The sequence below is a fragment of the Phocoena sinus genome, chromosome 14, assembly GCF_008692025.1.
Source record: "Phocoena sinus isolate mPhoSin1 chromosome 14, mPhoSin1.pri, whole genome shotgun sequence".
Classification (NCBI taxonomy): domain Eukaryota; kingdom Metazoa; phylum Chordata; class Mammalia; order Artiodactyla; family Phocoenidae; genus Phocoena; species Phocoena sinus.
Window position 1 is genome coordinate 81,028,552 of NC_045776.1, and position 27,995 is coordinate 81,056,546.

The 27,995-nt window shown below is 42.3% G+C and overlaps 1 protein-coding gene, 1 long non-coding RNA gene and 1 pseudogene across 7 annotated transcripts in view; 1 reads left to right on the forward strand and 2 right to left on the reverse strand.

The window, feature by feature from the left end:
* TCTN1 (tectonic family member 1) overlaps positions 1 to 6,909 on the reverse strand; it is a 30,320-nt gene extending 23,411 nt beyond the window's left edge. For 4 of the 6 annotated variants that reach the window (XM_032602530.1, XM_032602529.1, XM_032602528.1 and 1 more), the window contains exons 1-2: positions 6,588 to 6,909; positions 3,654 to 3,774 (exon numbers count right to left, since the gene is read on the reverse strand). In XM_032602530.1, coding sequence (XP_032458421.1) covers positions 3,654 to 3,774; positions 6,588 to 6,885 — 419 coding nt within the window. In that variant the 5' untranslated portion in view covers positions 6,886 to 6,909. The remainder of the gene's footprint in view (positions 1 to 3,653; positions 3,775 to 6,587) is intronic. The other 2 variants (XM_032602531.1, XM_032602533.1) reach the window with 2 other exon arrangements.
* Positions 6,910 to 10,755: 3,846 nt separating this feature from the next.
* LOC116738793 lies at positions 10,756 to 11,097 on the reverse strand (annotated as a pseudogene).
* A 9,317-nt stretch (positions 11,098 to 20,414) lies between these two features.
* LOC116738794 lies at positions 20,415 to 22,062 on the forward strand. The gene is made up of 2 exons (XR_004345356.1): positions 20,415 to 20,563; positions 21,708 to 22,062. It is a non-coding gene; the product is annotated as an uncharacterized LOC116738794 (long non-coding RNA).
* Positions 22,063 to 27,995: the final 5,933 nt, after the last annotated feature.

A 27,995-nucleotide genomic window follows, 5' to 3' on the forward strand; every position in this document is an offset into this window, starting at 1 on the left:
TATATTTTGAAGTTTTTCTTCACAAAAATTCTGAATAGTTAAGTTTAATTCTAACTATGTTAAATTTCTATTGGTGTTATGAATAGAATCCATTATATTTTTTGAATGTTTATTGATGGGGTATTGATTTATTTTGTAACTGGCCTCTTTTCCAAATGCTCTGTATAGTTCTAATGGTATATCAGTTGTTATTGTAGGCATAAAGAATATTTTTGAAAAACCGTGAGTAGTATTAATAAGAAAAGATCCAGCACTGAAAAATCTACGAGTCCTACTGGGCCTTAAAGGATGAGGAGGAATCAGACAGAAAGGGAATGGGACACTAATCTAAGTACAAGAATGACATTGGCCAAGGATGGGTAATGTACTGATGGTATTTGGAAAACAGAGTACCAAAAGTGGGCTGGATGGTGGATACCAGATGGGGTTAGTAGGAAATAAGATCTGAAAGAGGCTGGGATGGATATGAATCCAGGTTATGGATTCTGTAGGTAATGAGAGTTTTTGAAGGTTCTTTAGCAAGTGAGTGATAAGTTGAGGCGTGAGCTTATGAAGAGGAAGAAAGTAGGAATGGATAAATATGAGGGCAATCGTAAAAGACAACTCAGCAGAATGGGACTCTTCACCCCTCCCCTTCGAGTCAGGCAGCTCTCCAATCCTGTGCAGTGAATCAGTATCACATCTGTACACTTCTCTTTAGTCCCACTGTCACAACCTTCAGGGGTAAAAGAGAGGGCACCTATTAATCCTCATCTGCAATAGCTTCCTACTTGGTTCCCTGTTACCAGGCCTGGGCCCTGTGATCTACTGTCCATGCTGCTGCTAAATTTATTAAGTTGGGAATCTAATCACCTCACTTCCCGGCCCCCTGAAGAATTCAGGAAAAATCCAAACCCCTCAGCATACACACAAGGCCCCTCAGAATTTGACCCCTGCCATTCCCCACACTCCTCTGGCTCCACCCTTCCCTAGCCATGCTGAGTTACCTGCAGTTAAGGCAACAGGCTGTATTCCTTCACCCCTATGCAGCTCCCTCGGCCTGGAATGCCCTTCCTGATTCCGCGCTGGCCAACTTCTACTTGTTCTTCAGAACCCAGCTCAGTTATTTTCTAGAAAGACCTCCCTACTCCCACTCTCTGGGTTAGATGCCACTCCTCTGAGTTCTCCTAGTGTCTGGGGCAGAAACTGTCATCCACTCATCTGTCTCCCTTATTCATGAGCTCTTTGAAGGCAAGACCATGTCTAACTCATCTTTAAATCCCTGGTACTGGCACACAGGAGGGCTCAGGAAAGGCATGGTGAGATGTGAAAGACGGCTTGAGATGTGAGAAGGCAAGGAAGAGACAGGAGTCAGGGTAGCCTCCAGGTTTCTGGCCTGGATTTCTGCCTGGGTAGAGAAAGTCAAAAGGGGATGCTTGAGGGTCAGTTAGGGGTGGAGGGGAGAAATTCATTCATCCATTTAACTCATTTTTAATGAGGGCCAACTATGTGGCAGGTTGTGCTAGGCACTACTGGTAAACGGTATATAAAAGATAATTCTTACATTCAAGAAGCTTACATCTAATGAGGAAAACAGACATTAATCCAATAATCTTAACAATAAATTTACAAGTTATTGGACGATAGGACTAGCTGATAACAGTTCAGCAAATGTAAATAAACTTTTTATGAGTTGGAATCTACATAACAAGAACACACAACTAATTAGGACTATTAGTTTTGATTTCAGTATTTCTACACTCCATATTCAGGAGAAAGTCACAAGCAAAACTAACTCAAAAAATTCTGAGGTCCTCTCCTGAGGGCACTACGAATTCAGCTCTAACTTCTAAACCATGAGGTCCACAAACCACACCTAATTTTGTAAATGTTTTACTGAAACGTAGTCATGCCCATTCATTTACATATCGTCGATACTGCTTTTGCTCAACAATGGCAGAGTTGGGAAGTTGCAACAGAGACCATTATGGCCTGCAAAGCTTAAAGTACTTATTATGTGGCCTTTTACAGAAAAAAGCTGGCTGACCCCCATTCTAAATAGTCTATATCTAAAATTACAATACTGGCTAATTTTTTTAAAACAATTACATTCTAAATAATCTCAAATTGGAGCAGATACCTCACTCTCAGGCTCCTGGTACTTACTAAGACAGGAAAACAGAATGATTTTCAACAAAGACTGAACCACAATGTAGTCCAGCTAGCCACAAAAATAATCTGACTAGGGCTTCCCTGGTGGCGCAGTGGTTGAGAGTCCGCCTGCCGATGCAGGGGACATGGGTTCGTGCCCCGGTCCGGGAAGATTCCACATGCTGCGGAGTGGCTAGGCCTGTGTGCCATGGCCACTGAGCCTGCGCGTCCGGAGCCTGTGCTCCGCAACAGGAGAGGCCACAACAGTGAGAGGCCCACATACCACAAAAAAATAAAAATAAATAATCTGACTACAACACCCCATGCTCCAAGCATTTTTACAATATCAGAAGTAGATTCAGGGCTTCCCTGGTGGCGCAGTGGTTGAGAGTCTGCCTGCCAATGCAGGGGACAGGGGTTCGAGCCCTGGCTTGGGGGGATCCCACATGCCGCAGAGCAACTAAGCTCGTGCTCCACAACTACTGAGCCTGAGCTCTAGAGCCCGCAAGCCACAACTACTGAGTCCACATGCCACAGCTGCTGAGGCCCGTGCGCCTGGAGCCTGTGCTCCGCAACAAGAGAAGCCACGACAATGAGAGGCCCGTGCACTGCAGCGAGGGGTGGCCCCCGGTCACCGCAACTAGAGAAAGCCCACACCGCAGCAACAAAGACCCAACATGGCCAAAAATAAATTAATTAATTAAAAAAAAAAAGAAGTAGATTCAATTTCCCATTGGGCAATAAATTTCCCATTGGGCAATTTCCCACTGGGCAATAAAATTTCCCATGGGAAAAACACATCACACTTCCAAAAAGCATTCAACCTATCAAGTTTCAATCGCTAAAACTTGATACAAGACTAAATGTAAATTAGCTATCTCTGAATAATAAATTGGTCCCATCCTGAATAAATTAACCTCTCCTAAATGCTGCTATTTTATCTGAATTATGAGAAGCAGAAAAATCAGAAGAGATTATTTCTTTACCTTATAATCGACTGGTAATGTCATTTTCCATTATTCTCCTAGACAACGTGAACTGTGAGAATTCCTGGTAGATTCGTCCATCAGAAAAGTATACACAAAGCTTTCCTATCTATTTAATTTTTTGTTACAAGTCTACAACAAAAGCTGTAAAATTATGTCTACAACAAAAACTGTAAAATTAAACTGTACTTTTCACCCTAGGCTATACATGAGACTAATTCAGATACAAAAATGTGACACCTTATCTGTTTACAAATCACAGTGAAACGTAATTCAATATCTGAACACAGAGATTTCATTATACCCTTTGTAAAAAGTACACTCTCTCTTCTCTTTTGCCTGAGCTATCATCTGGCTGGATGTAAATAAGGGATAGACACTCTTGTACATATTGGTTTGGACAGCGTGACTTCTGAATGATGCAAAATTCAGAAAATCAGGTTTGCGTTTTTCAGCCTGGGGGATTTTTCACTTTCTGTCCCAAAATTTTATAATCTTGGTCCAATTTTATCAAACCTGCATGTGTCACAAACTTACATGACAACTGGGATTGAGCAGGCAGAAAAGACAGTGAAATCCACGGAGCTGCAATCAGGATCACAACAGCAGTTGACATCACACAGTGCTGGAGACAAGTCACAGACACACAGAGCAGCAACTACAGAAACAAGAGAGGTGGGGTGCAGAGCGTCACAATCAGCAGGTAGTGACTGCCCCCCTGCCACTGCAAGGTACCAAAAATCCATCTCATACACAAGGTCCATTTTACTTTTCCTATTGCACTTTGGGGGAAATTTGTGAAGTGAAAATAAGTCAGTTTGAGCACTCCTCCATCCAAGGTTTCCCCAAAGTGGCTAATCATTTGACTCACCTGGAAAGTTCTGTTTGTATTCTACCTAGAAAGACTCCGATTTGGTAAGCTAACTATGAAACCAGACACCTGTTTTTCAAAAACTTTCCAGGTGATGCTGATAATTAAAACAGGTTTAAGAACCAGCACAGTGAATCGATTGCCTGACCAAAAAAACCACCAGTTTAACACTGCAGACTCCTGAGCCCCTCCTCCAGAGATTCCAATTCAGAGGAAGGGCCCACTTAAGGCTGCCAAGAATCAGGGTTCTCTATCTTGTTCCTCTCCTCAGACATCAACTGCAGCTTTGAAGCTGAGCCCACATTCACAGGCTATTGGCCAAGAATCAAACTGGCTCAAGTTCTTTGTACTTGGGATCCCAGAAATATCTTTCATAATTCAGACAATAAAAGCATGGGAAGAGGTAGGAAGCTCCACTTAGCAAATTTTAATTTTTACTAATGATGACTACCTGGATTTTTAATTCCCTATTTTAGTCTGTCAAACAGGGGGGCAAAAAACTTTTAAAGAGATAGCAGAGCATGAGAATGATAAATACTGAACTCATGGTAGTTTAATTACTGCTGGAAGGGAGGGAATAAGATCAGTGCTTCAATCTTACCTGTAATGTTTTTTCTTTTTTTGAAAAAGGATTTCATGCACAAACAAATTTTAAAAAGGGATCTCAAGCAAATGTTGATAGACAATACATACAACATTCTTATTTGCATTTATGAATTATTTTACAATGTTTCCCTCTAGCCAAGGACTCCTCTGTGTGCTTAGAAGTGTTGAGGCACCCTGCCTTATGTGTTCAAAATTAATGTTGATTTGTTTTACAAAACTTAAAGCCTTTGTAGGTAGGTAGCTATAAGACTACTAGGGACAAAGCAATAGTGTTTAATAACTTTACTTAGGAAAAAAAAAGGTCTCTATCCATGTGAGTATACTTAATCAGCCAACAAGTATCTGTTGAGCACTCCCAGGGTCTAAGTAGCACTCAGCTGCTCTTCCAAGCCTCTTCACGTCTACAGGGTACTAATGAACAGAGCTCACATTCAAGATGAAAGTTATCATCCTTCTCTTCCACCTGTAACCCATTCTACAAACGGCTGCCCAGTTCTCCACTCCCAGTCAGTCTCCTGCTACAACACGTACCCAGGGTGTGACCTAAAATCAGGCAAGTAATTCACTAACATGAAAAATGGGAATAACCCAACATCCTAAGGTTGTTATAAGGATTAAATGAGATACATCAGAAATGAAATGCTTAGCACAGGGGCTACTACACAGTAAGCAGTTAATAAATGCCAGCTGTCATTTATTATCATTACTTGCACAGGTCTAAACAGAGGCCCTTTAAAAAGACGAAGGAAAGTGTAAATTCATCCTCCCATTTTGGAAAAACAGCCCTGAACACCTATTAATGATGGTTCATGAACAGCTTCATTTTGAGGAGAAAGTGCATTAACAGATGAAATATTTACATGGATAAAAGACAACTCAGTCCAAAAAAATCTTAGAGAATTTCAGATATTGAATACTCTGCTGTATTCTGTCCCAATTTATCACTTAACTTCCCTAATTCATCAAATAAATAGTTTTGATATAAAACAAAGCTTTTTTATATTGAAATAACAAATATATTTCTCTGTACTTTTTCTCAGGACTACTCATAATTTATAAAGGAGAAATAATGGTTCAGTAACTGAAGTCCTAGAGTTCAGAATGTCAGCCAATGATGACTTTTCTATCTACTAATACTGAACCTTACTCAATTTAAGAAAAGATCTTTTTCTCTTAAGAAGGGATAAAAAATACTGCGTACCTATTGGAGTTACAGTCAGAGGGCTTAAAAGGGATTTTTTTGAGATCACAAGCCCCTTTGACAAACTACTCACTGCTACGAACTCTCACCCCAGAAAAATGCATATTCACAAAAGTTTGCACTCTATCTTGGAGTCACAGCTATCCCCTGAAGTCATCCATGTCGAATCAGATTACTAAATAGTCACCAAATGTGTGACTCAAGGATTAGATCACTGAGAAATATGTCAATTATCCCTAAAGATGAATCTTAAGAAGTGGATATAACCCCTCACCCCATAACTTCCCACCTCCAACTCAACACAGGAGGAATCCTGGGTTCTTATAATTCAAGTCAACAGACAGGGGCCTTGACATAGTCACTTTCAGTAAACTAGACTTTTTGCGTCTCTTTTTGATAAGTGAAAAGTTCAACGTATCCTATGCACTTAATTCCCACAACTGTCTACAAACTTTCGATTTAATTTCGTGTTCAGCTGCAAAGCTGCAAGCAAGTATTCATTCATTATCACCTTTAGCGTTAATGTTGTCCAAGACCACTGCAAGTACTTTCAAAGCTTTTTATATTGTCCCACTTGGGCTCGCTGAGCCTCGGTTTTCTCATCTGACAGTGAACAATAACATCTACCTCTAACGGTTGTTGAGAGAATTAATGCCTATGAAACACTTAGCAATGCCTGCACACAAGTGGTCAATAAACGTTAACTATCATTATTATTACATCCTCGCCCGGGCTACCACCCCCCGCAGTCTGGATCACTGTAGATCCCCAGGAATTGGCCCTTGGTACCCACCGTCCGTGACCGGAGTGGGCCTGGGGTCGGAGGAGGGCCTGGGAGCCCTGGGGGTTTCATGGGGCCTAGGAGATACAGCAGGTCGGAAAGTCGTCGGGGCTGGCATCGTGGAGTTCAGGGCCTCCGTCGTCACCACCGGGGTGTCCCCGGCCTGGGCGCTCACGGAGGCCCAGCAGTCCACGAGCAAGAGCAGGAGCGGCGGGAGATCCCGCAGCCCCATCACCAGGCAGAAACCCGCGCAGCTAGCAGCCAAGGACCGCGCGCTACCTGGCAACCGCGGCGGCTGGGTGCGGGGCATCACGGGAAGGGTCGCGAGAGGACGCGAGAGACTGGGGGCGGAGGGCAGGGCCTGGGCGAGGCGGGCGGAGGGCGGAGGGCGGAGGGCGGGGCGGGGGCGGGGCCTGGGCGGGGCCGGCCACAAGAGGCGGGGATGGGGGCGGGACTGTGGAACGCGGGCCTGGGGCAGTGTGAAGCCAGTGGACACCTGGGGCTTGTGAATCCCGCCTGTGGTTTCCAAGCGGACTGCGGTACTTGTTTAAAAAATGCGGATTTCCAGGTTCCGCCTCGGGATTCTGAATCAATAAGCCTAGGGCAGGGTCCAGGGATCAATATTTTTTTTTTTTTTTTTTTCAGGGATCAATATTTTTAACAAATGTCCTAACGCAACCAGTGGGGGGGACAGAAATTTTGGGACCCACCCTCCTAAAGCTACTAAATAGGGCTTTTTGAAGGAGCAGAGATCACATCACTATCCTTGAATTTTCTCTGTCTCACACCTGTCGACACTTTCTTTGCCGTTTTTGTTTTAGCCCACTTAGGCTCTCTGAGCCTCGGTTTTCTTATCTGTATGACAGGGATAGTAACTACCTCTAGGGCTTGTATCCCAGGAAGTCGCCAGATAACTTCTGTTCACTGTGTTGTGATAAGGGGGACAGATGAAAACTTAATAACTTTTTCTACAGACAAAAAAAATTGACAGAAATTAAATAGAATGATTTATAGGTGTTAAAAGGAAAAAACAAAGCAAATCTACTGTAACTCTACAAAATGAATTGAAGACCACAAGACTCAGGGAAGCCCCTCAGTTCTAAGCTGCCATATTTATAGAAGTATTCCAGCCCAGGTGTGTTGGCTATATCTTTGATACTTAATCTCATTACAATTCAGAAATGAATGTGAAAATACTTAAACGTATCATGGTAATTATTCAGGAAACACATTTTTCCAATTTGGAAGAATGCCAAGGGAATTCCCTGTTGGTCCAGTGGTTAGGACTTGGCGCTTTCACTGCTGGGGGCCTGGGTTCCATCCCTGGTTGGGGAGCTAAGATCCCACAAGCCACGGCGCAGCCAAAACTAAATAAATAAATTAATTAAAATTAAAAAAAAAGAATGCCAAAACAGTATATATACCTAGTTTATTAAATTTATACAGCAAAGCTAAATCATCAAAATGACATCTTTAGCACCTTCCTATGGCATTCCAGAGAAAGTGTATAAAATATAATTGGATCAAATGTATAATACAGATATTTCCAATTCTTTTCTACAGAGGATTGTTTTAACATCCACCTGAAATTCTGGACCACTTTTGATAATGCTTGTATGTAACACTTTCCTTTAAAAAAAAAACTATTATTTTCCAAACCTTCATCTCACAACTTCTAAATCCAGGATGACTTGTTTTTCAATCTTCTCTTTACTTCCAGGCCTCTACTTTCTTTTCTATACCTTAGTATCTGTCAATCATGTTGTCCTATTTTCTGTTTTGAAATTTTAGGCTGTTGGATTAAATTTTGATAAAGTGACCGTCAGTTCTAACATTTTCGAGTTTGTGGTTTGGGAAATAATCTCACCACCCCTTTTAGTTCAATCTCAAACACTCCGTAGGTGGCCCAAAAGTAATTTTATGATATTTTATACAGTCAAGATGAGGGCTGCATCAGCTCAGATCCATTTTGCAAACCTTGGGAACATTGAAACTTTTCATTTCACAGCTGACTCCTTTCTGCTAGGTTTTTTTTCATCTTTCAACCCAAAGGATCCTTTCTCTCTTCCTCGTCCCCCCGCCTTGGCAGATTCCCTCATTAAGATGGAAGGACACAAAGAAGGGCCAAGATCCATTTCCATATTTTGTCCAAAACTGCAGCATTTGCATTGTGCGTAAATGTTTGTGATCTAAAATGTCCATCTGTTTCTGTAGGATTATTGGCATTCTCAATTCCTTATAGCCTGTGCCAGCGTTGGGAGGAATCAAGACAATTTCAGCTTTTTGGAATTCTGCACTTGGAAGCTGCCGCACGTGAGGAGCCTGAAAAACCAAAGACAGGAGTAGCTGGGTGGAAAAATAGCTGAGTCTGACTTCATATAACAGTGATAACCCCTCTGTCTTGGTCTTTGGTGTGGTTTGGGGTGAGTTGACTGTTATTGTTGTTATTATTATTGCTAAAGTCGTGGCTTCTAATCTGTCTAAAATTAAGTATGCAGTTTTGCCTATGATTAAGTATATACACCCATCTTTATTCATCTGAGCCAAATATTTTACAAAGAGGGAGGCAGAATCATTAGGCTTTATAAAGGGATTTCTTAGAACGACAGGAGATGAAGCCTGAGTAAGGAGAAAGGACTGACTCTATTGTTTTGACTGAAGTGAACTGTCGAGTAATTCATTTCTAAATCAACACCCAGAAGAAAATAATCCCCAGCTTCTCTCCTCCTTGCATTTCCCACATGCCTAGTCAACCACCAGATACTATTCTTGTTCTTCAAATGTTTTCTGAAACATTATGGGGGCAGAAGGGCTATTTGAGCAGACTTCACATTCTTGAAAGGTCTCAAATTTACAAGTTTGACCTTTTCTGAAAGTGAAGTAATAAATACAGTCACAGACATGCATTGACAAGAATGAAACAATTCTTTGTTTACCAGACAACTTTAAAGTTGCATCCTATTATTGGACCATACTGAAGTTTGAATAAACTAATCAGCTTTTTAAAAATTAATTAATTAATGTATTTATTTACTTTTATTTTTGGCTGCGTTAGGGTCTTCGTTGCTGCTGCGGGCTTTCTCTAGTTGTGGCGAGCGGGGGCTACTCTTCATTGCGGTGGTGCACCGGCTTCTCGTTGCGGTGGCTTCCCTTGTTGCGGAGCACTGGCTCTAAGCACGCGGGCTTCAGTAGTTGTGGCACGCAGGCTCTGTAGTTGTGGCTCGCAGGCTCTAGAGCACAGGCTCAGTAGTTGTGGCGCACGGGCTTGGTTGCTCCGCGGCATCTGGGATCCTCCCGGACCAGGGCTCAAACCCATGTCCCCTGCATCGGCAGGCAGATTCTTAACCACTGTGCCACCAGGGAAGTCCCAAATAATTGGCTTCTTAAGAACAACTTTAAGGGGCTTCCCTGGTGGCACAGTGGTTGAGAGTCCGCATGCCGATCAGGGGACACAGGTTCGTGCCCCAGTGCAGGAGGATCCCACATGCCGCGGAGCAGCTGGGCCCGCGAGCTATGGCCGCTGAGCCTACGTGTCCAGAGCCTGTGCTCTGCAACGGGAAAGGCCACAGCGGTGAGAGGCCCGCATACCGCAAAAAAAAAAAAAAATTATTTTCAGATTGAAACATTTCAATCACAATAAAAGGTACAAAAAAGACCACTGTACACTGCACTGAGATCATTCAGATTTCACATTTTTCCACATTTACTCCACATTTCTTTTTAGTCGGTTTTATTGAGGGATAATTTATATACAGTATAAATTTTTGCATACAGTTTTTTATATACAGGTTTTCTCATGCACCAATGTACAGTTTTTTTGGTATACAGTTTTATGATTTTAACTAACACATACAGTCATGTAACCACAACCATAATCAAGATACAGAACAATTTTGCCATGCAGAAAATTCCCCTCATGCTCCTTTATAGTCAGCCCCTCCTACCGTCCCAGCCCTGTAAGACATTGACCTGCTTATTTTCTGTCCCTGTGATTTTCCCTTTTCCAGAATGTCACATGGATGGAATCATACAGTATGTAGCCTTTTGAGCCTGGCTTCTTTCACTTAACCTAATGCCTTTGAGATTTATCCACATTGCATGTATCAACAGTCTGTTTCTTTTATTATTATTATTTATTTTTAAGAGCTCAGCTTTTTATTGACCGTGTTACTAAAGATGTTTAGTCAAAAAGACCAAAGCCCATGTCATCATCGGACTCTTCAGATTCTTCTTTCTTTGCTTCTACTTTCTTCTCCTCAGCTGCGGCAGCAGTGGTGGAGGGGGTAAGATCTCATGCTGGGGCAGCACCAGCTGCTGGGGCAGGTCCACTAGCCCCCACGCTGCAGATGAGGCTCCCAATGTGACATTGGCCAAAGCCTTTGCAAACAAGCCTGGCCAGAAAGGTTCAACATTTACACCAGTGCTTTAATGAAGGCATTGATCTTATCCTGGGTGACCATCACCTTATTGTCGTGCAGGATGAGGCCGAGTAGATGCACGTGAGCCCTGAGACGGAGGCCATGGTACGGGCCAGTGCTAGGCGGGGGCTCGTCACCGGATGAAGTGAGGGCCTCACCCCAAGGCGGCCTTAGCTTCCTTGGAAGGACCGAGCACCTTAGCGGCAGCTGAGGAAAGGGGTGTTTCTTTTATTACTTTTATTATTATTATCGTAAAAAACCCCACATACCGTTAAACACCATCGTAATCATTTTTAAGTGTACAGGTCAGCAGTGTTAAGTGTTTTCACGTTGTTGTGCAACAGATCTCTAGAACATACATCCAGAGGAGTGTGGGGTGATGTTTCATTGTGGTTTTGATTTGCATTTCTCTAATAATTAGTGATATCAAGTATCTTTTCCTGTGCCCATTGGCATTTGTATATCTTCATTGGAGAAATGTCTAGTCAGGTTTTTTGCCCAATTTTTAATTGGGTTTTTGTTATTGTTTTTGAGATGTAGAAGTTCCTTATATATTCTAGATATTAACCCCTCATCAAATATGTGATTTGCAATTATTTTTCTCCCATTCCATAGGTTGCCTTTTCACCCTGTTGATTGTTTCTTTTGACACACAGAAGTTTTTAAGTTTGATGTAGTCCCACTCTTGCCTGTGCTTTTGGTGTTATATCCAAGAAATCATTGCCAAATCCAATGTCCTGAAACTTTTCTCCTATGTTTTCTGCTAGGAATTTAATAGCTTCAATCTATTTTGAGTTAATATTTGTATTTGGCATAAGGTAAGGGTCTAATTTCATTCTTTTGCATGTGGATATCCAGTTTTCCCAACACCATTTGTTGAAGAGACGGTCCTTTCCCCCTTATATAGCCCTAGCACCACTGTTAAAAAATAATTTGGCCATATATGCAAGAGTTTCTTTCAATCCACTCCTTTCTGTTGCTGACAAGTATTCCATAAGGGATATACCACCATTTCTTCATTCATTCACAAGTTGAAGGAATTTAAGTTTTTCCAGTTTTTGGCAATTACAAATAAAGCCACTATAAACATTCACATACAGACTTTGTGTGATTTTCATTTCTCTTGGGTGAATACCTAGGAATGAGATTTCTGGGTTGTATAGTGAGTGGCTGTTTAATTTTATAAGAAAATTCCCAACCTTTTCCCAAAGCGACGTACCTTCTGCATGCCCACCAGCAGTGTATGAGACTGCAGTTGCTTCTCGTGCTCATGAAAACTTGGTATGTTCAGTTTTGTTTGCAATTTCATTTTTAGCTATTCTAATAATTGTGTGGTGGTATCTCACTGCAGTTTTATTAGTTGGCTTTTAATAAATCCAATCACCTTGTAATGGCACATTTACTTGGCATTTTAACCTTGGGGTTAAAATGAATTTGTTAAATATTAAATGAAGAACTTAACTCTTCATTTTTCTGTAAACAAAGAGCCTCAAAAAATGAAAGTGGGCTTCCCTGGTGGCGGAGTGGTTGAGAGTCCGCCTGCCAATGCAGGGGACACGGGTTCGTGCCCCGGTCCGGGAGGATCCCACGTACCGCAGAGCGGCTGGGCCCGTGAGCCATGGCCACTGAGCCTGCGCATCCGGAGCCTGTGCTCCTCAACGGGAGAGGCCACAACAGTGAGAGGCCCGCGTACCGCAAAAAAAAAAAAAAAAAAAGGAAGTGAGCTGACCTCTTGGTACCACTGAAGGGCACTGCTCACTCCTCCCCCACTTCAATTTCTGTTTCCATGTTGTAAACATGTTTTCATCGTTTTGTTCTCAGGATCTGCAGGTAGCCCCGTTTTCATCCACCCCTTACTGGCAGCCTGTGAGTGAGTACTTTTTGAGGCCTGAACCTGCTTCATTTTACCTGGTCATGGGGTCAGGCATTTCTGCTACAGCTTGTTTAAAGCCTTTACCTTTTGTTAACCCAAATTTGTTGGAAAGAACATGGAGACCAAAGAAAAGCAAATACAAGACTGCATAAGCCTATGTCAAAAGCACCAACCTCACACTGTCAAAGCATGTTCTCCATGCCCCAAATCAGAATCCATGGTCTGACAAGCGTGCAGGTAGTTAAGAAGACAATTTAAAAATTAGAATGTCCTGGAAACATCAGAATTATTATAGTCATAGTTATGAAAAATCTGGATGGAATTAACCCTAAATCCAAACCCCAGAATCCCCACCTCTACATTATTGTCCACTTATTAGGGGGGGAAAAAAAAGATGGCCTGATAAGAAAAGAAGAAGTTTAACTAGGTCTGTTTGGACAAAGACTTAAATTGGTACCTCTTTTTAATAGGGATCATTTGTGTATTCCTTAAGACGAATAATGAAAGTCCGTCCAATCTAAATCTAGCTGTAGTTTCTCCCTCAGAGGGCAACTGCTTACTATAGTGGGATAATAAAATATCAGTCATATTTTAACTTCTGTCATCTTCTGAGATGAATCAGCCTAAAAGTTTCCTCTTAAAATGTTCTCTGCAAGACATAAGAAGCTGGTAGTTGTAACAGTTTCTGGGGAGGAGGAAGGAAGGAGAATCGATCTTCAATCTATTTTGCATGTGTTACTTTTCACTTAATAACTAATTTTTTGTTTTGGCCATGCCTCCTCGCTTGCAGGATCTTAAGTCCCCGACAAGGGATTGAACCCAAGGCCACAGCAGTGAAAGCGCCGAGTCCTAACCACGGGACCACCAGGGAACTCCCAATAACTAATTATTAAATTAAATAACCCCAACAATAAAACAAATGAAAAAACATATGTTCCCTCTCATAATCACATCATCCCTATGTTCCATTAGGGGGAGCATTTGGAAACTAGGGCACAAATCCTTTCCTCCTGCCAGCCTTGCCCAACATCTACTGCTCAAACTAGACATGAAAGCAAATTTTAAATCTTGTGAACATTTTTCAAGTCTAAAAAAAATTAGACTCAAACAAATTGTGTAGTCTTCTATGGCTGTACTGTAAGAAGTGTTTACTTTGAGGAGTTAGTGAAAATACATCTCACTGTTCTTGAAATTTTTTAAAGAGATGGCACAGGGGGAGACCCAGGTAACTTCTGTTGGTCATCTGGTCACTATGACTTGGAGGCTGGCCTTGGGTTTTGACATTTCAGAAACAAACTCTTTCCAGGTCAGCCCAGGATTCCTGGGTCATGGTAAACACATCTTCCATAGATTGAGAGAAGTCTATTATTTATCCTACTTATCCTTCAAATTTCACCTCCTCCAGGAGGCCCTCACAAATTTTGGAGCAAGACCAGGCTGTTACTCTTGTTCCATCCCTTACCAGCTGGGTGACCTTGAGAAAGTTATTTAACCTCTCTGACAAAGTCCATCATACTGACGTTTCCAATTAAAATTAAGACTAGAGGGGTTTTACTTAACCATGTTGACCATACATATTTCCTTTCTTCCACACCATAAAGCTTGGTTCTCAAAAACTCCAACATAATTTATTATTTGTCCCAAAATACACTTAGCATAGTGCTAAGTCTCAGAATAGCAATACCAATACTACCACCAAACACATGATTATTAAAAAAAAGTTCCAATTTTTTTTTAGCTGCACACTTTCATTTAACCCCTCTGTTTTTAGCATGTTGCCTCAGCTCCATCCTTTTCTCTGACTGTGATCTCTGAACCTAGAGCTGTCACGTTGCAAGTTCTCCAAAGAATAATCTTTGCAGGGATTGGGGTGAGGAGTCACAGGAGGGAATCTGGGGTTAACAGCTCCTAGTATAGATGTACAGTTAATGATCTGTTTTCAGGGGAATTTCCTGGCTGTCCAGTGGTTAGAACACTGTGCTTTCACTGCCAAGGGCTCAGGCTTACTCCTCACTGGCATCCCCTTCCTAGGGTTTCTCCACTCAGTTAAATCATCCATCTACTTCCTACCTTCTGCAAAGGATTTGCATCTCTCATGAGCAGTCATCTTCTCTCCTGTTCTCTGTGAGTTTAGAACTTTTGGATCCCTTTTCTATCATTTTAGTAGTGTTCAGGAGAGAGCAGAGATATCTGCATGGGTTCCATTCGCCATGTTTCTATGTTTCCTATAAACATTTTCCATATCAGGCATAGTGAGGTAGTATAGTGAAATGGTTAAACGCACACATTCTGAAGCCACGATGTTTGGGTTCAAACTCCTAGTTTTGCCACCTTCTAGCTGTGTAACTTGGTCATGCTTTCTCTGCTCAGATTCCTCATTTATAAAATGGAGATGACTAGTGGTACCTACCGCAAAATTGTGTGTGCGTGGGATGGTGCTGGGCACTTATTAAGCACTCCAAAGGCTTTAAATGTTATTAAAGAAAGGGTGCAGGTTTCCTTAATTGTAAAGGACAAAATGATGTTGATTAATTCTGTCTTAAACTAAAGGAGAAAAAACTGATTCTCTGGTAATCTTGCCTTGCAGTTGACTGTATTTTCCTCAGGGCCTAGCAGTTCTGAATCTTGCAGTTTCAGTTTTCTTCCTGCAGGTGGCAGCCTTTGTCACCAAAACTTTGTTCCTCACATAGGGCTGACCGTGAGGAGAAAACAAACCCTCTGTCTTTAGTCTTTCATTGGATCTATCATTCAATCAACAAATATTTTACTGAGCACCTACTATGTGCCAGGAACCAGGGAAGCAGCAGTGGTCAAGCACACACTATTGCTGCCTTCTCAAAACTTGCAGTTTGCAACAGCTGTAGAACTTAATTCAAAGAAGCTCAGAGAACATCCCAAGAAACCCTTTCATGTGAATGTACTATTACTATGAGGCACAAGCCCTAACTGGAGTCCTACTTCCAAGACAGAATGCCCTGTTGAGCAAAATGACGTTGTAAAGGACATTACTTAACACCAATTATTTTTCAGGCCTCCTTGCCCTTAAAAGGAGGTACATTGAGACAGTCACCAATGCACAAAGCGGGTGTTGGGGTGTTGAAGTTGGTGGACAGGAGGATTTATGAATTATAGGCCAGAGATGACAACTCTCCAAATGTCCCTCAACTTTTAAGCCAAACGTCTCCTTTTTAAGAAAAATTAGCCAAATTTTGCAAATAAGACCAAGAGAGGGCAGTGTAGCTCTTGCCATGTCATCTAGGACGTTGATTAACAAGCCTACCCAAGGATTAATTCTCTAGCAGAGGTTGGCAAACTTTTTCTGTAAAGGTCCAAGATAGTATATATTTTAGGCTTTTGGGCTATCTGCTCTCTGTCAACTACTCAACTCTGTCATCATAATACTCTGTTGTTTAGAGCAAAAGCAGCCTTACACAATATGTAAACAAATGGATGTGTCTGTGGTCCAATAAAACCTTATTATAAATGCAAGCAGCAGAGCCAGATTTGGCCCACTGGCCTTATATGTAGGCCAAGGAAAGTATTTTGGTTTGCTTAGCTATTTACTATTTATTAAAGGCTCAGATTTTTGTCTGTTTTGAGTTCCAAAGTATTCCTTTCCAGTATAAAAAAGAATCCCAAAGCTTATCAATTTTTATTACCCTGCAGAGATTAACCAGTTTAGTATCTAAGAACCCCTCCTCAAATATCTACTTCCTCAAAATGCTCTCTGAACCAGCTTCACCATCTTACTGTTTCCTCTTTCACAAGGTGAAGAAATTTTTGACATGTGATTATTCTCTATTTGAATGAGTCATGTTTAGACATTGTTGTTTGTTATACTTTTGTTGTTCCCTGGTAATTAGCAGTAAAACCTATTAACTAAGAGCCCTGTGTTACCATGGAGGGTAGCAAAGAAAGAAGGAACTTAGGAACTGCATCTCATTCTGTTGTCAAACTCAGAGGACAGAGGAGGGAAACCCCCTGTGAAGGGGAACAGAGTTTTTGTGCCTTTGGCAAGGAATTAAAAGCCAATATAACTTCCCCCCAAATTCCCCTCCCCTCAGCCTGCATAAGCTTTACTTCTTTATACTTCTAAAAATGGACTGTGGGAGGAATCATTCTATCTTATCTAGTCTCGGAGTTGATCTGTAGGTTTTCACTTCCACATTCAGTACAGAAGTCCTGGCCTCCTCAAATTGAGGAGTTTTTTTTTTTCTTAGCCACGAGGCTTGTGGGATCTTAGTTCCCCGACCAGGGATCAAACCTGTGCCCGCTGCAATGGAAGCACGCAGTCCTAACAACTGGACCACCAGAGAATTCCCTCAAATTGACTTTTTAAAGCAAGCCCCACACTGAGGTATTATGGACTGAATGCTGTGTCCCTCAAAATTCATATGTTGAAGCCCTAACCCCCAGTGGGACTGAAATTAGTGATAAGGCTTTGGGGAAGTAACTGAAATTAAATGAAGTCATAAGGGTGGGGCTCTAATCCAATAGGACTGTGGCCTTATAAGAAGAGGAAGCCATGTGAAGGCACTATGAGAAGGTGGCCATCTGCAAGCCAGGAAGAGAACTCTCATCAGAACCCAAGTATGCTGGCACCCTGTTCTCAGACTTCCAGCTTCCAGAACTGTGAGAAAATAATTTCTGTTCTTTAAGCCATCAAGTCTGTGGTATTTTGTTATGGCAACCTGGGCTGACTGAGACATCGCCAAACTTATTCCAGCCCAGGACATTTGCATTTGCTCTTCCCTCTGCCTGGAATGCCCTTCCTCCAGAACTTTATTTATTTATTTATTTATTTGGCTGCACCAGGTTTTAGTTGCAGCACACGGCATCTTTGTTGCCGCGTGCAGGATCTTCCTTGCAGCATGTGGGATTCTTTAGTTGTGGCATGCAGGCTCTTAGTTGTGGCATGTGGGATCTAGTTCCCCAACCGGGGATCAAACCCGGGCCCCCTGCATTGTGAGTTCAGAGTCTTCACCGCTGGACAGCCAGGGAAGTCCCCCTCCAGAACTCTGTACGGATGGCTGTTTTGCTCAAATTTTCACTTAGATCTCAGTTCAAATGACACCTATTCAGAGAGGCTTTCTCTGCCCACTGTAATTTAGCCTCCCCATTCCAGTCATCTCCCTGATTACTAATGAAATTGGGTCTCTCTTCATATGTCTATTGGGTTTTCTCTTCTGAAATGCCTCTTGTTAAAAGATAAACTGAGGCAAATCAAAAATTTTAATAAAACTAACACAATATTGTAAATTAACTATACTTCAATTTTTAAAAAGAAAAAAATTTTAAGAGTTTACTTGAGCAAAACTCAATTTGAATAGGGCAATGCCAAACCAGAAGTGGTTGGGAGTGCTTCACTGACAGGAGCTAGGGGCAAGACTTTTATTGAGAAGATGCAGAAGCAAAGCAAGGAAATTATTTGATTGGCTGTACTTAAGCCGTTGCCTTATTTGGGAAAGACTATTTGGCTGTTTGTGATTGGTTGTCTTTAGGTTTCGATTTCTTAACCTTGAGGCATTTACTTTTCGGCTGGCTTATGCAGGCTGCTAAGGCCTTAGAACCACCTCAATCTAATGGCCTCCTTGTTTAATTAATTTAACATACTGTTGGGCATTTTTTATATTTTTCTACTTTTCTATTGAGTTATTTCTTTTTCTTTACTAATGTGAAGGAGTCTTGATGTACTTTGGATACTAATCCTTTTTTGGTTTTATGCATCACAAATACTTTCTCTCAGGCTGTGGCTTATCATTTTTCTTTAAGTATTTTTTTAATGGTGACTTTTGTTATGCAGAAGCTCTAACCCTTTAAAAAATGTTAACTATGGTAAAACATGCATGACATGAAATTTAAGACAGCATTTCTTTCTTAACATCTTTATTGGAGTATAATTGCTTTATAATGGTGTGTTAGTTTCTGCTTTATAACCAAGTGAATCAGCTATACATATACATACATCCCCATATCTCCTCCCTCTTGCGTCTTCCTCCCACCCTCCCTATCCCACCCTCCCTATCCCTCCCCTCTAGGTGGTCACAAAGCACGGCTGAGCTGATCTCCCTGTGCTATGAGGCTGCTTCCCACTAGCTATCGATTTTACATTTGGTAGTGTATATATGTCCATGCCATTCTCTCACTTTGTCTCAGCTTACCCTTCCCCCACTCCCCATGTCCTCAAGTCCATTCTCTACATCTGTATCTTTATTCCTATCCAGCCCCTAGGTTCTTCAAAACCTTTTTTTTTTTTTTTTTAGATTCCATATTATGTGTTAGCATATGGTATTTGTTTTTCTCTTTCTGACTTACTTCGCTCTGTATGACAGACTCTAGGTCCATCCACCTCACCACAAATAACTCGATTTCGTTTCTTTTTATGGCTGAGTAATATTCCATTGTATATATGTGCCACATCTTCTTTATCCATTCATCTGTCGATAGACACTTAGGTTGCTTCCATGTCCTGGCTATTGTAAATAGAGCTGCAATGAACATTGGGGTACATGACTCTTTTTGAATTATGGTTTTCTCAGGGTATATGCCCAGCAGTGGGATTGCTGGGTCACATGGCAGTTCTATTTTTAGTTTTTTAAGGAACTTCCATACTGTTCTCCACAGTGGCTGTATCAATTTACATTCCCACCAACAGTGCAAGAGGGTTCCCTATTCTCCACACCCTCTCCAGCACTTATTGTTTGTAGATTTTTTGATGATGGCCATTCTGACTGGTGTGAGGTGATACCTCATTGTCGTTTTGATTTGCATTTCTCTAATGATTAGTGACGTTGAGCATTCTTTCATGTGTTTGTTGGCAATCTGTATATCTTCTTTGGAGAAATAAGACAGCATTTTAAAATGTATGGTTCAGTGGCATTAAGTACATTCACATTGTTCTGCAATCATCACAACCATCCATCTCCAGAACTGTTTTCATCTTGCAAAACTGAAACTCTGTACACATTAAACAATAACTCCCTGTTCTCTCTGCCCTCCAGCTCCTGGCAATCACCATTCTACTTTCTGTCTCTATGAATTTGATTCCTCTAGCTACCTCATAAAAGCAGAAACATATAGTGTTTGTCTTTTTTGTGTCTGGCTCATTTCACTTACCATAATGCCCTCAAAATTCATCCATGTGGTAACATGTATCAGGATTTCCTTCCTTCTTAAGAAAGAATAATATTCCATCATATGTATATATCACATTTTGTTTATCAGGTCACCCGTCAATGGACACTTGGGTTGCTTCCACCTTTTGACTATTGTGAATTATGCTGTTAGGAACATGGGTATACAAATATCTGCTTGAGAGACTTCCCTGGTGGTGCAGTGGTTAAGAATCTGCCTGCCAAAAAAAAAAAAAAAAAAGAATCTGCCTGCCAACACAGGGGACACAGGTTCGAGCCCTGGCCCGGGAAGATCCCACATGCTGCGGAGCAGCTAAACCCATGCGCCACAACTACTGAGCCTGCGCTCTAGAGCCCACGAGCCACAACTATTGAAGCCCGTGCACCTAGAGCCTGTGCTCCGCAACAAGAGAAGCCACCGCAATGAGAAGCCCGCCCACCGCAACGAAGAGTAGCCCCCGCTCACCGCAACTAGAGAAAGCCAGGGTGCAGCAACGAAGACCCAATGCAGCCAAAAAAAAAAAAAAAAAAATCTGCTTGAGTCCCAGCTTTCAATTCTTTCAGGTATATACCCAAAAGTGGAATTGCTCTATCATATGGTAATTCTGTTTCAATTTTGAGGAACAGAGTCTGCACCATTTTACACACAAGAGCTCCACCAACAGTGCACAAGAGCTCCATTTTTCCTACAACCTTGATAACATTTCTTTATTATCTGGGTTTTGTGTTTTTTAAATAGTAACCATCTTAATGTGTGTGAGGGGGTATCTCTTTGTGATTTTGATTTGCATTTCCCTGGCAATTAGTGATGTTAAGCATCTTTTCCTATGCTTATTGGCCATTTGTTTACCTTCTTTGGAGAAATGTCTATTCAAGTCCTTTCTCTTTTTTTTTGGCTGTGTTGGGTCTTCGTTGCTGCATGCGGGCTTTCTCTACTTGCAGCGAGCGCGGGCTACTCTTCGTTGTGGTGGTGCGTGGGTCTCTCATTGCAGTGGATTCTCTTGTTGCGGAGCACGGGCTCTAGGCACGCGGGCTTCAGTAGTTGTGGCTCACGGGCTCTAGAGCGCAGGTTCAGCAGTTGTGGCACACAGGCTTAGTTGCCCCGTGGCATGTGGGATCTTCCCGGACCAGGGCTTGAGCCCATGTCCCCTGCATTGGCAGGCAGGTTCTTAACCACTGCGCCACCAGGGAAGCCCCCTGCTTTTGCTTTTGACCTCTGGAATTTACTCTTGTATATGTTGTGAGTTAGGGATCCAATTTAATTTCTTTTCCCCCCAGAGCGATTACCAATGTCCTCCCACCACTTTTAAAATAATATCTTCCCACAAATCTGTAATTTTACCTCTATTTCCTCTCATTTCCACATAGGTATGAGTCTATTCACCCTCTTAATATCTACCTAGCTGAGCCACAAATCTGTAATTTTACCTCTATTTCCTCTCGTTTCCACGTAGGTATGAGTCTATTCACCCTCTTAATATCTACCTAGCTGAGCCTTCAAAAACTCATTTCCTGGGAATTCCCTGGCAGTCCAATGGTTAGGACTCCACGCTTCCACTTCTGGGGCCGGGTTCGATACATGGTCGGGGAACTAAGATCCCACAAGCCTCGGGGCGTGGCCAAAGGGAAAGAAAAAAAATTTTTTTAAGTATAATTAAAAAAAACCAAACTCATTTCCTTTTCATATCTGTCTGGTCTGTCTACTAAGATCACAGTTTTAGCTTTAAAAAATCTCTGCCCTGCTGAGAGTAATCATTGTGAAGACGGGAGCAAGCTGGAAGCAAAGACTTTTGAGACCACAGAGGAAAAGCATCCCACAGGGCACAGAAAACCTGGGTGAAGTCAATTATACCCACATTGAAAGAAAATTCCAAGCAAGAAAGAGCAGTTTAAGGAGTGCAAACATCCCCCCATTCTCCTCACGGAACCAAGGATTCATGCCCCACAGGGGGCAACAGATGGGAGAAGACAGAAATCTGCTGTTACCTCTACCAGTCTCACTTCCAGATCTATGTGTCTGTTTCTCTTTAGCATGATTAAAAATATTGTAAAAAAAAAAAAAATCCCTGCCTTCCTCCAGTTTACTCAGTCAGTCTTCTTTTATTTGCCTTTCACTCTTCCACTGGTTCTGTTCTGGTAGCATGACAGAAGCTGTTTTTAAAAACTGTTATATTTGAGGTATATTTGACATATAACATTATACTAGTTTAAAAATAATTTGATATTTGTATATATTGCAAAATGATCACTACAGTAATTCTAGTTAACATCCATCACCATACATGGTTACAAAAAAAAATGTTTTTTCTTGTGATGAAGACTTTTTAGATCCACTCTCAGCAACTTTCAAATATGCATGACAGAATCTTTTTTTTTTTTTTTTTTGCGGTACGCGGGCCTCTCACTGTTGTGGCCTAGTCCGTTGCGGAGCACAGGCTCCGGACGCACAGGCTCAGCGGCCATAGCTCACGGGCCCAGCAGCTCCGCAGCATGTGGGATCTTCCCGGACCGGGGCACAAACCCACATCCCCTGCATCGGCAGGCAGACCCTCAACCACTGCGCCACCAGGGAAGCCCCAGAATCATATTTTTTAAAACAACCTAGTTCTTCCTTGATTGCCTGAATAAACCTGTTTCCCAGAGACAAAGTCTTTTAGGCATAAGCTTCATTAACTGCCTTCTTAGCTTTTGGATTTTCATTAGCTTTCTCTACCTCAACCCCAGAAGAAGCATATCTCCTATATAAGGGTCCTGTTCTATTCATTTGTTTTCACTAACAAAATATGCCCCCATTCTGCAGGTAAACTCAGGGTCTTGGCTCCCCAGATCCAAAGTCATAATCAAGGCTTATGCAATTAACAAATCAGAGCAAACCTCAATCCCAGTAGTGGGGTGAACCTTACCAGCATGTGACAAGCCAAATGGAGTCAAGAGATCAGCCCCTTCACAGGTTCTGCTCATGACCCTGAATGAAGCTCAGAACGACCTACAGAAGAACAGATTTGCCGCATCCACCTACTATTCCCTGTGCTCATGCTGTAAAAAGGCTACACTCTCACAGACAAGATCTCTGTTGACTCCAGAATTTAGTTGTCTTTGCTGTTTAAAATCCATCCTGAAGCTTTGCTGAAATACCTAATACAAGAAGCAAAAATCTTCTACCCATCAGAGCCTAAATGTTTGTAAGCTAAAGCTTTGCCCTCTTTAAGGTAAGCCTTCCCTGGGACAGAAAGGCTTTTTTCCCAATAACGTAATCCCTGTCCCAGCTGCCTGCTGAGGTCAAAGCTGTACTCTCATGGGTTAGGTCAAGGCCTGCCCCAGAGGCCCTCGTACTCAGGCCCTTGCCAGTTAAAATCTTACCGAACAACTGTAGCTGTCACAAACTGCTCAGGTCAAGAATCCACTTAACCCACAATTACCTTTCAGCCTAGAGCCCTGACTACACCAGAAACCTGATCCCATGTGTTATTTTAGCCCCCAAATGTCAGCCTTCGTGCCCATCTCTGAGGTTTTCTGAAGAGAAAATTAACATGTTTGGGGTTCATGGAGTGATAATTAATTACCCCTTCTTGACCCTTCCAAATTCTAAACCCACTGAGATGTAGATGCATGAATCAGGCAGCTGGGGCTCCAAGTATCAGCTTTATTGATGAGCCTGATTGGAGAACATGGCTTTGTTGTGCACACAATCTACATCTGGATTACACTGAGTTACCTGGTCACAGACTGCAGGCCTCCTCCAGAGGGACAGGCTCCTCATGGCAGAGGAGGAAACGAGTATCCAAAGGACAGACCACAGCAAGAAAGAATAAAGAGAAAGGACTGGGCAACATGCTCATTGAAACCCAGTCCCCCTAAAACTGAGTTCCCCTGCCACCTTTATGATTAACCTCTCTATCCTACACTTTATACCCTTTCTTGTCCCACCCCAGGATTGAGCAGTATCAAAGAAAAGGTGGGACTGAAACTGAGCAGGACCCTGCAGGGCCTTCCCAAGTACAAGCCCCTCCGTGTACCCCACTTCCTATTTGGCCTTCCCCAAGTTTCAAAAAGCAGACTAAAGCAGTTAATGACTAGAACAGTAGAGTCACAAGATTCCCAGTTCCTCCCAAAGGGATATAGACAACAATCTGACACATACCTTTGAACTGTTCTGCAGAAATTAAGACCCTCCCCCCCCAGGTGGAGGATGGTGACAACATGCTGACCACAAACACGAAGACCCCAGACTGGTTGGAACCAGAAGGCTGATGAATATTCCCGAAACATCACCCTGTTACCTCACAACCAACCAATCAGAAAAATGTTCACAAGCTGATCATGCACCCTGCAACCCTCACTCCCAATGTTGCCTTTAAAAACCCTTGCCTGGGGGCTTCCCTGGTGGTGCAGTGGTTAAGAATCCACCTGCCAATGCAGGGGACATGGGTACCAGCCCTGGTCCAGGAAGATCCCACATGCTGCAGAGCAACTAAGCCTGTGCGCCACAACTACTGAGCCTGCACTCTAGAGCCTGCAAGCCACAACTACTGAGCCTGCGTGCTATTACTTAAGCCCGCGTGCCTACAGCCCATGCTCCTCAACAAGAGAAGCCACTGCAATGAGAAGCCTGTGCACCGCAATGAAGAGTAGCCCCCGCTCTCCACAAATAGGGAAAGCCTGCATGCAGCGACAGAGACCCGACGCAGCCAAAAAAAAAAAAAAATTCTTTGGTTCATCAAAGGACACAATGTTAAGAGATGAAAAAAATAAGCCACAAATAGAGACAAAAAACAAAAAACAGAAAACACTTGCCTGAAAGCCATTGGGGAGTTTTGGTCTTTTGAGCACTAGCTGCCTGTTCTCCTTGCTTGGTGCCCTGCAAATAAATGCTGTACTTTTCTTTACCACAACCTGGCTTCAGTAGATTGGCTTTGCTGAGCATCAGGCAAGTGGACCCGAGTTCAGTTCAGTAACGTCAGCATCTTTTTCTGAATCCACCAATCAGACCCTATCCTCATCTCATGGAGGTAGTAAAGAAAGAGAGCAGAAGTTTTGCTTCAGCAGTTTTTCTACTGAGAAGTGGCAGTTCCCTCTCCTCTATGTAAACTGGCGGAGGATAAGTTTCCTTCTAAAAGCTGCCTTTGGTTTGGTGACTTATTCTTTTTTTTTAAATTAATTTATTTGTTATTTATTTTTGGTTGCATTGGGTCTTTGTTGCTGTGCACGGGCTTTCTCTAGTTGCGGCAAGCGGGGGCTGCTCTTCGTTGTGGTGCACAGTCTTCTCATTGTGGTGGCTTCTCTTGTTGCAGAGCATGGGCTCTAAGTACGTGGACTTCAGTAGTTGTAGCACGTGGGCTCAGTAGCTGTGGCTCATGGGCTCTAGAGCGCAGGCTCAGTAGTTGTGGCACACAGGCTTAGTTGCTCCACGGTACCTGGGATCTTCCTGGACCAGGGCTCGAACCCGTGTCCCCTGCACTGGCAGGTGGGTTCTTAACCACTGTGCCACCAGGGAAGCCCCTGGTGACTTTTTCTTGATTCAGTAATTATAGTCATGCTATGAGGATCATATGATGTGTTTGTCAGGATTCACTTCCTTGCAAGCCAAACTCAAAGTGGCTTAAGCAAATCAGAGAATTAATATGAGTAGAGGGATTGATCTTTCTTCAGGCAAAGTTGGATTCAGGGGTTTAATCGTTATCACGAAGCCTGTTTCCTACCATCTCTAGACTCTGCTTCTCTCTGAATTCTCTTCATTCTCAGGCTAGCTCTTCCCAAGCAGTGGCAAAAATGGCTATCAGCAGCTCCAAGCTTTCACTCTACCAGCTTAGAAACCCTGTGAGAATTTCTCCTTAATGCTTTCAGCAAAATCCCATAATGGAGTTTCACTCACCTAGCTTGAGTCATGTGCCCTCCTACTGGACCAATCGTGACCAAGAGAATGCAGTGCACTGATTGGTCAGACCTGGGTCATGTGTCTCTCTGCCATCTAGTTCCACACAAACCACATGCACCAACATGGATTATTCCTCCAAGAAATCAAAATACTATTTTCAGAGAATGGGGGGAATGGATACTAGGTGGGAGAAACATGACCATCACACACAATGCAAAGAAAGGTAAGTTCAATGGAGAGAACAGCTTGTGGCTAGTGCCTTCAAAGGGGCTTTGCAGGGCAGGCACCAAGAGTCTCCTGGATACCTCTCCAGTTGGCCCAGCTCCACCCATTAAATTCCTATGGGAGGAACATGTTATTTGCCCCCCTTTCCTCAGCTGTAAAACAAGTTGCTTGTTCTATGTGACCTCTAAGGTTCTCTTAATCAACAACATTCACTTCTTACGTATTTATTCAGTACTTATTGTATGCTAGTCAGTGTTCTGGACCCTTGAGATAAAGTAGTGAATAAAATACACAAAATCCCCTGCTCCTATGGAACGTACATTTTAATCAGGAAGGAAACAAACAGTAAACAAAAGTCCTGTGTGAAATGCAGATGGGACGGTTGGGTGTTTTCATGTGTAAATAGGTGGTCAGTGCAGACCATACAGGTAATGCACATAGGAATTGCTCAATCCATGGTATCTATTGCTCTCACTTTCATTACTATTCTTGTTTTATTATTTTATTATAATATTATTTATTATTTTATTATTATTACTAGCATATTAAAAGCATTTGGTGACTCCTTGGTGTCTCCAGCATTAAGTACCTTCAGCTTAACATATAAGGCCCTCTGCAGTAGGTCCTATTTTTTTTAATTGAGGTATTCACATATCATAACATTCACTCTTTTAAAGTGTACAGTTCATTGTTTTTTAGTATATATATAAGATTATGCAACCGTTACTACTAATTCCAGAACATTTTCATTACCCCAAAGAGGAACCCCAAACCCATTAGCAATCATTTCCCATTCTCCCTCCTCCCAGCCTCTGGCAATTATTAATCTGCTTTCTGTCTCTATGGGTTTGCCTATTCTGGACATTTCATATAAATAGCATCATACAATGTGTGGTCTAGATCCTGCATGCCACAACTGAGAGTTCACATGCTGCAACTAAAAGATCCTGTGTGCCACAACTAAGACCCGACGCAGCCAAATAAATAAGTAAATAAATATTAAAAATAAAAAAGTATAATGTTTTCAAGGTTCCTCTATGTTGAGGCATGTATCAGCACTTCATTCCTTTTTATGGCTAAATAGTTCCTAAACTATTTTCCTAGCTCCATTTCTCATTATTCCTCATTCAAACCCTAAGGCTGAGCTGCACTAGACTACTTGTTGTTCTCCAATCATTCTGCATTTGCTGAGTTTCCATTTCTTTCACTTGGATTGGTTATACCCCCTCCTCAGACCTCTGTCCATGTAGGCCTCTCACAAATGTCACCCTCTGTGAGGTGCCCTGAGTATTCTCCCACCCCAATGGGTCCTCTTTCTCCTCCTCACACTCCTTTATTTCAACCAGTGGTGTTTATTTTCTCTCTAAATTTACTTAATTTTAACCCTGTGTGTCAATACTGTGACTGCCATGAAGGCACCAACGTTTTTTATCCTTAGCCCAGAGCCTCAGGCTTAACAAGTGCTCCCCAAATATTTGTTCACTTGCAAGGCATCAGTATAACCCAGTGGTTCTAAATTGGGGGTGATTTTGCCTGCCCCCCACCCCCAGGGGCATTTGGCAATATCTGGAGACTCTGGAAACATTTTTGGTTGTCCCAAGTAGGGGGTGAGGTGTTCTATTGGCATCTAGTAGGTACAAGTCAGGGATGCTGCTAAACCCCCTTCAATGTGTAGGACAGCCCCCTACAATAAAGAATTATCTGGCCCCAAATGTCAATAGTACCAAGGATGAGAAACTAATTAATTCTCATTTTGAATAGGTTAGCCAGAAAGAAATCAGACAAGATCAGTGTACCAGTGTGGCAGAAAATCTCATTAGGGAATTCATGCCTTTTTTTTTTTCTTTTTTTAGGTGCTGGGGGTGAGTCCAGTGCAAAGCTCTTTCCTAATGCCAT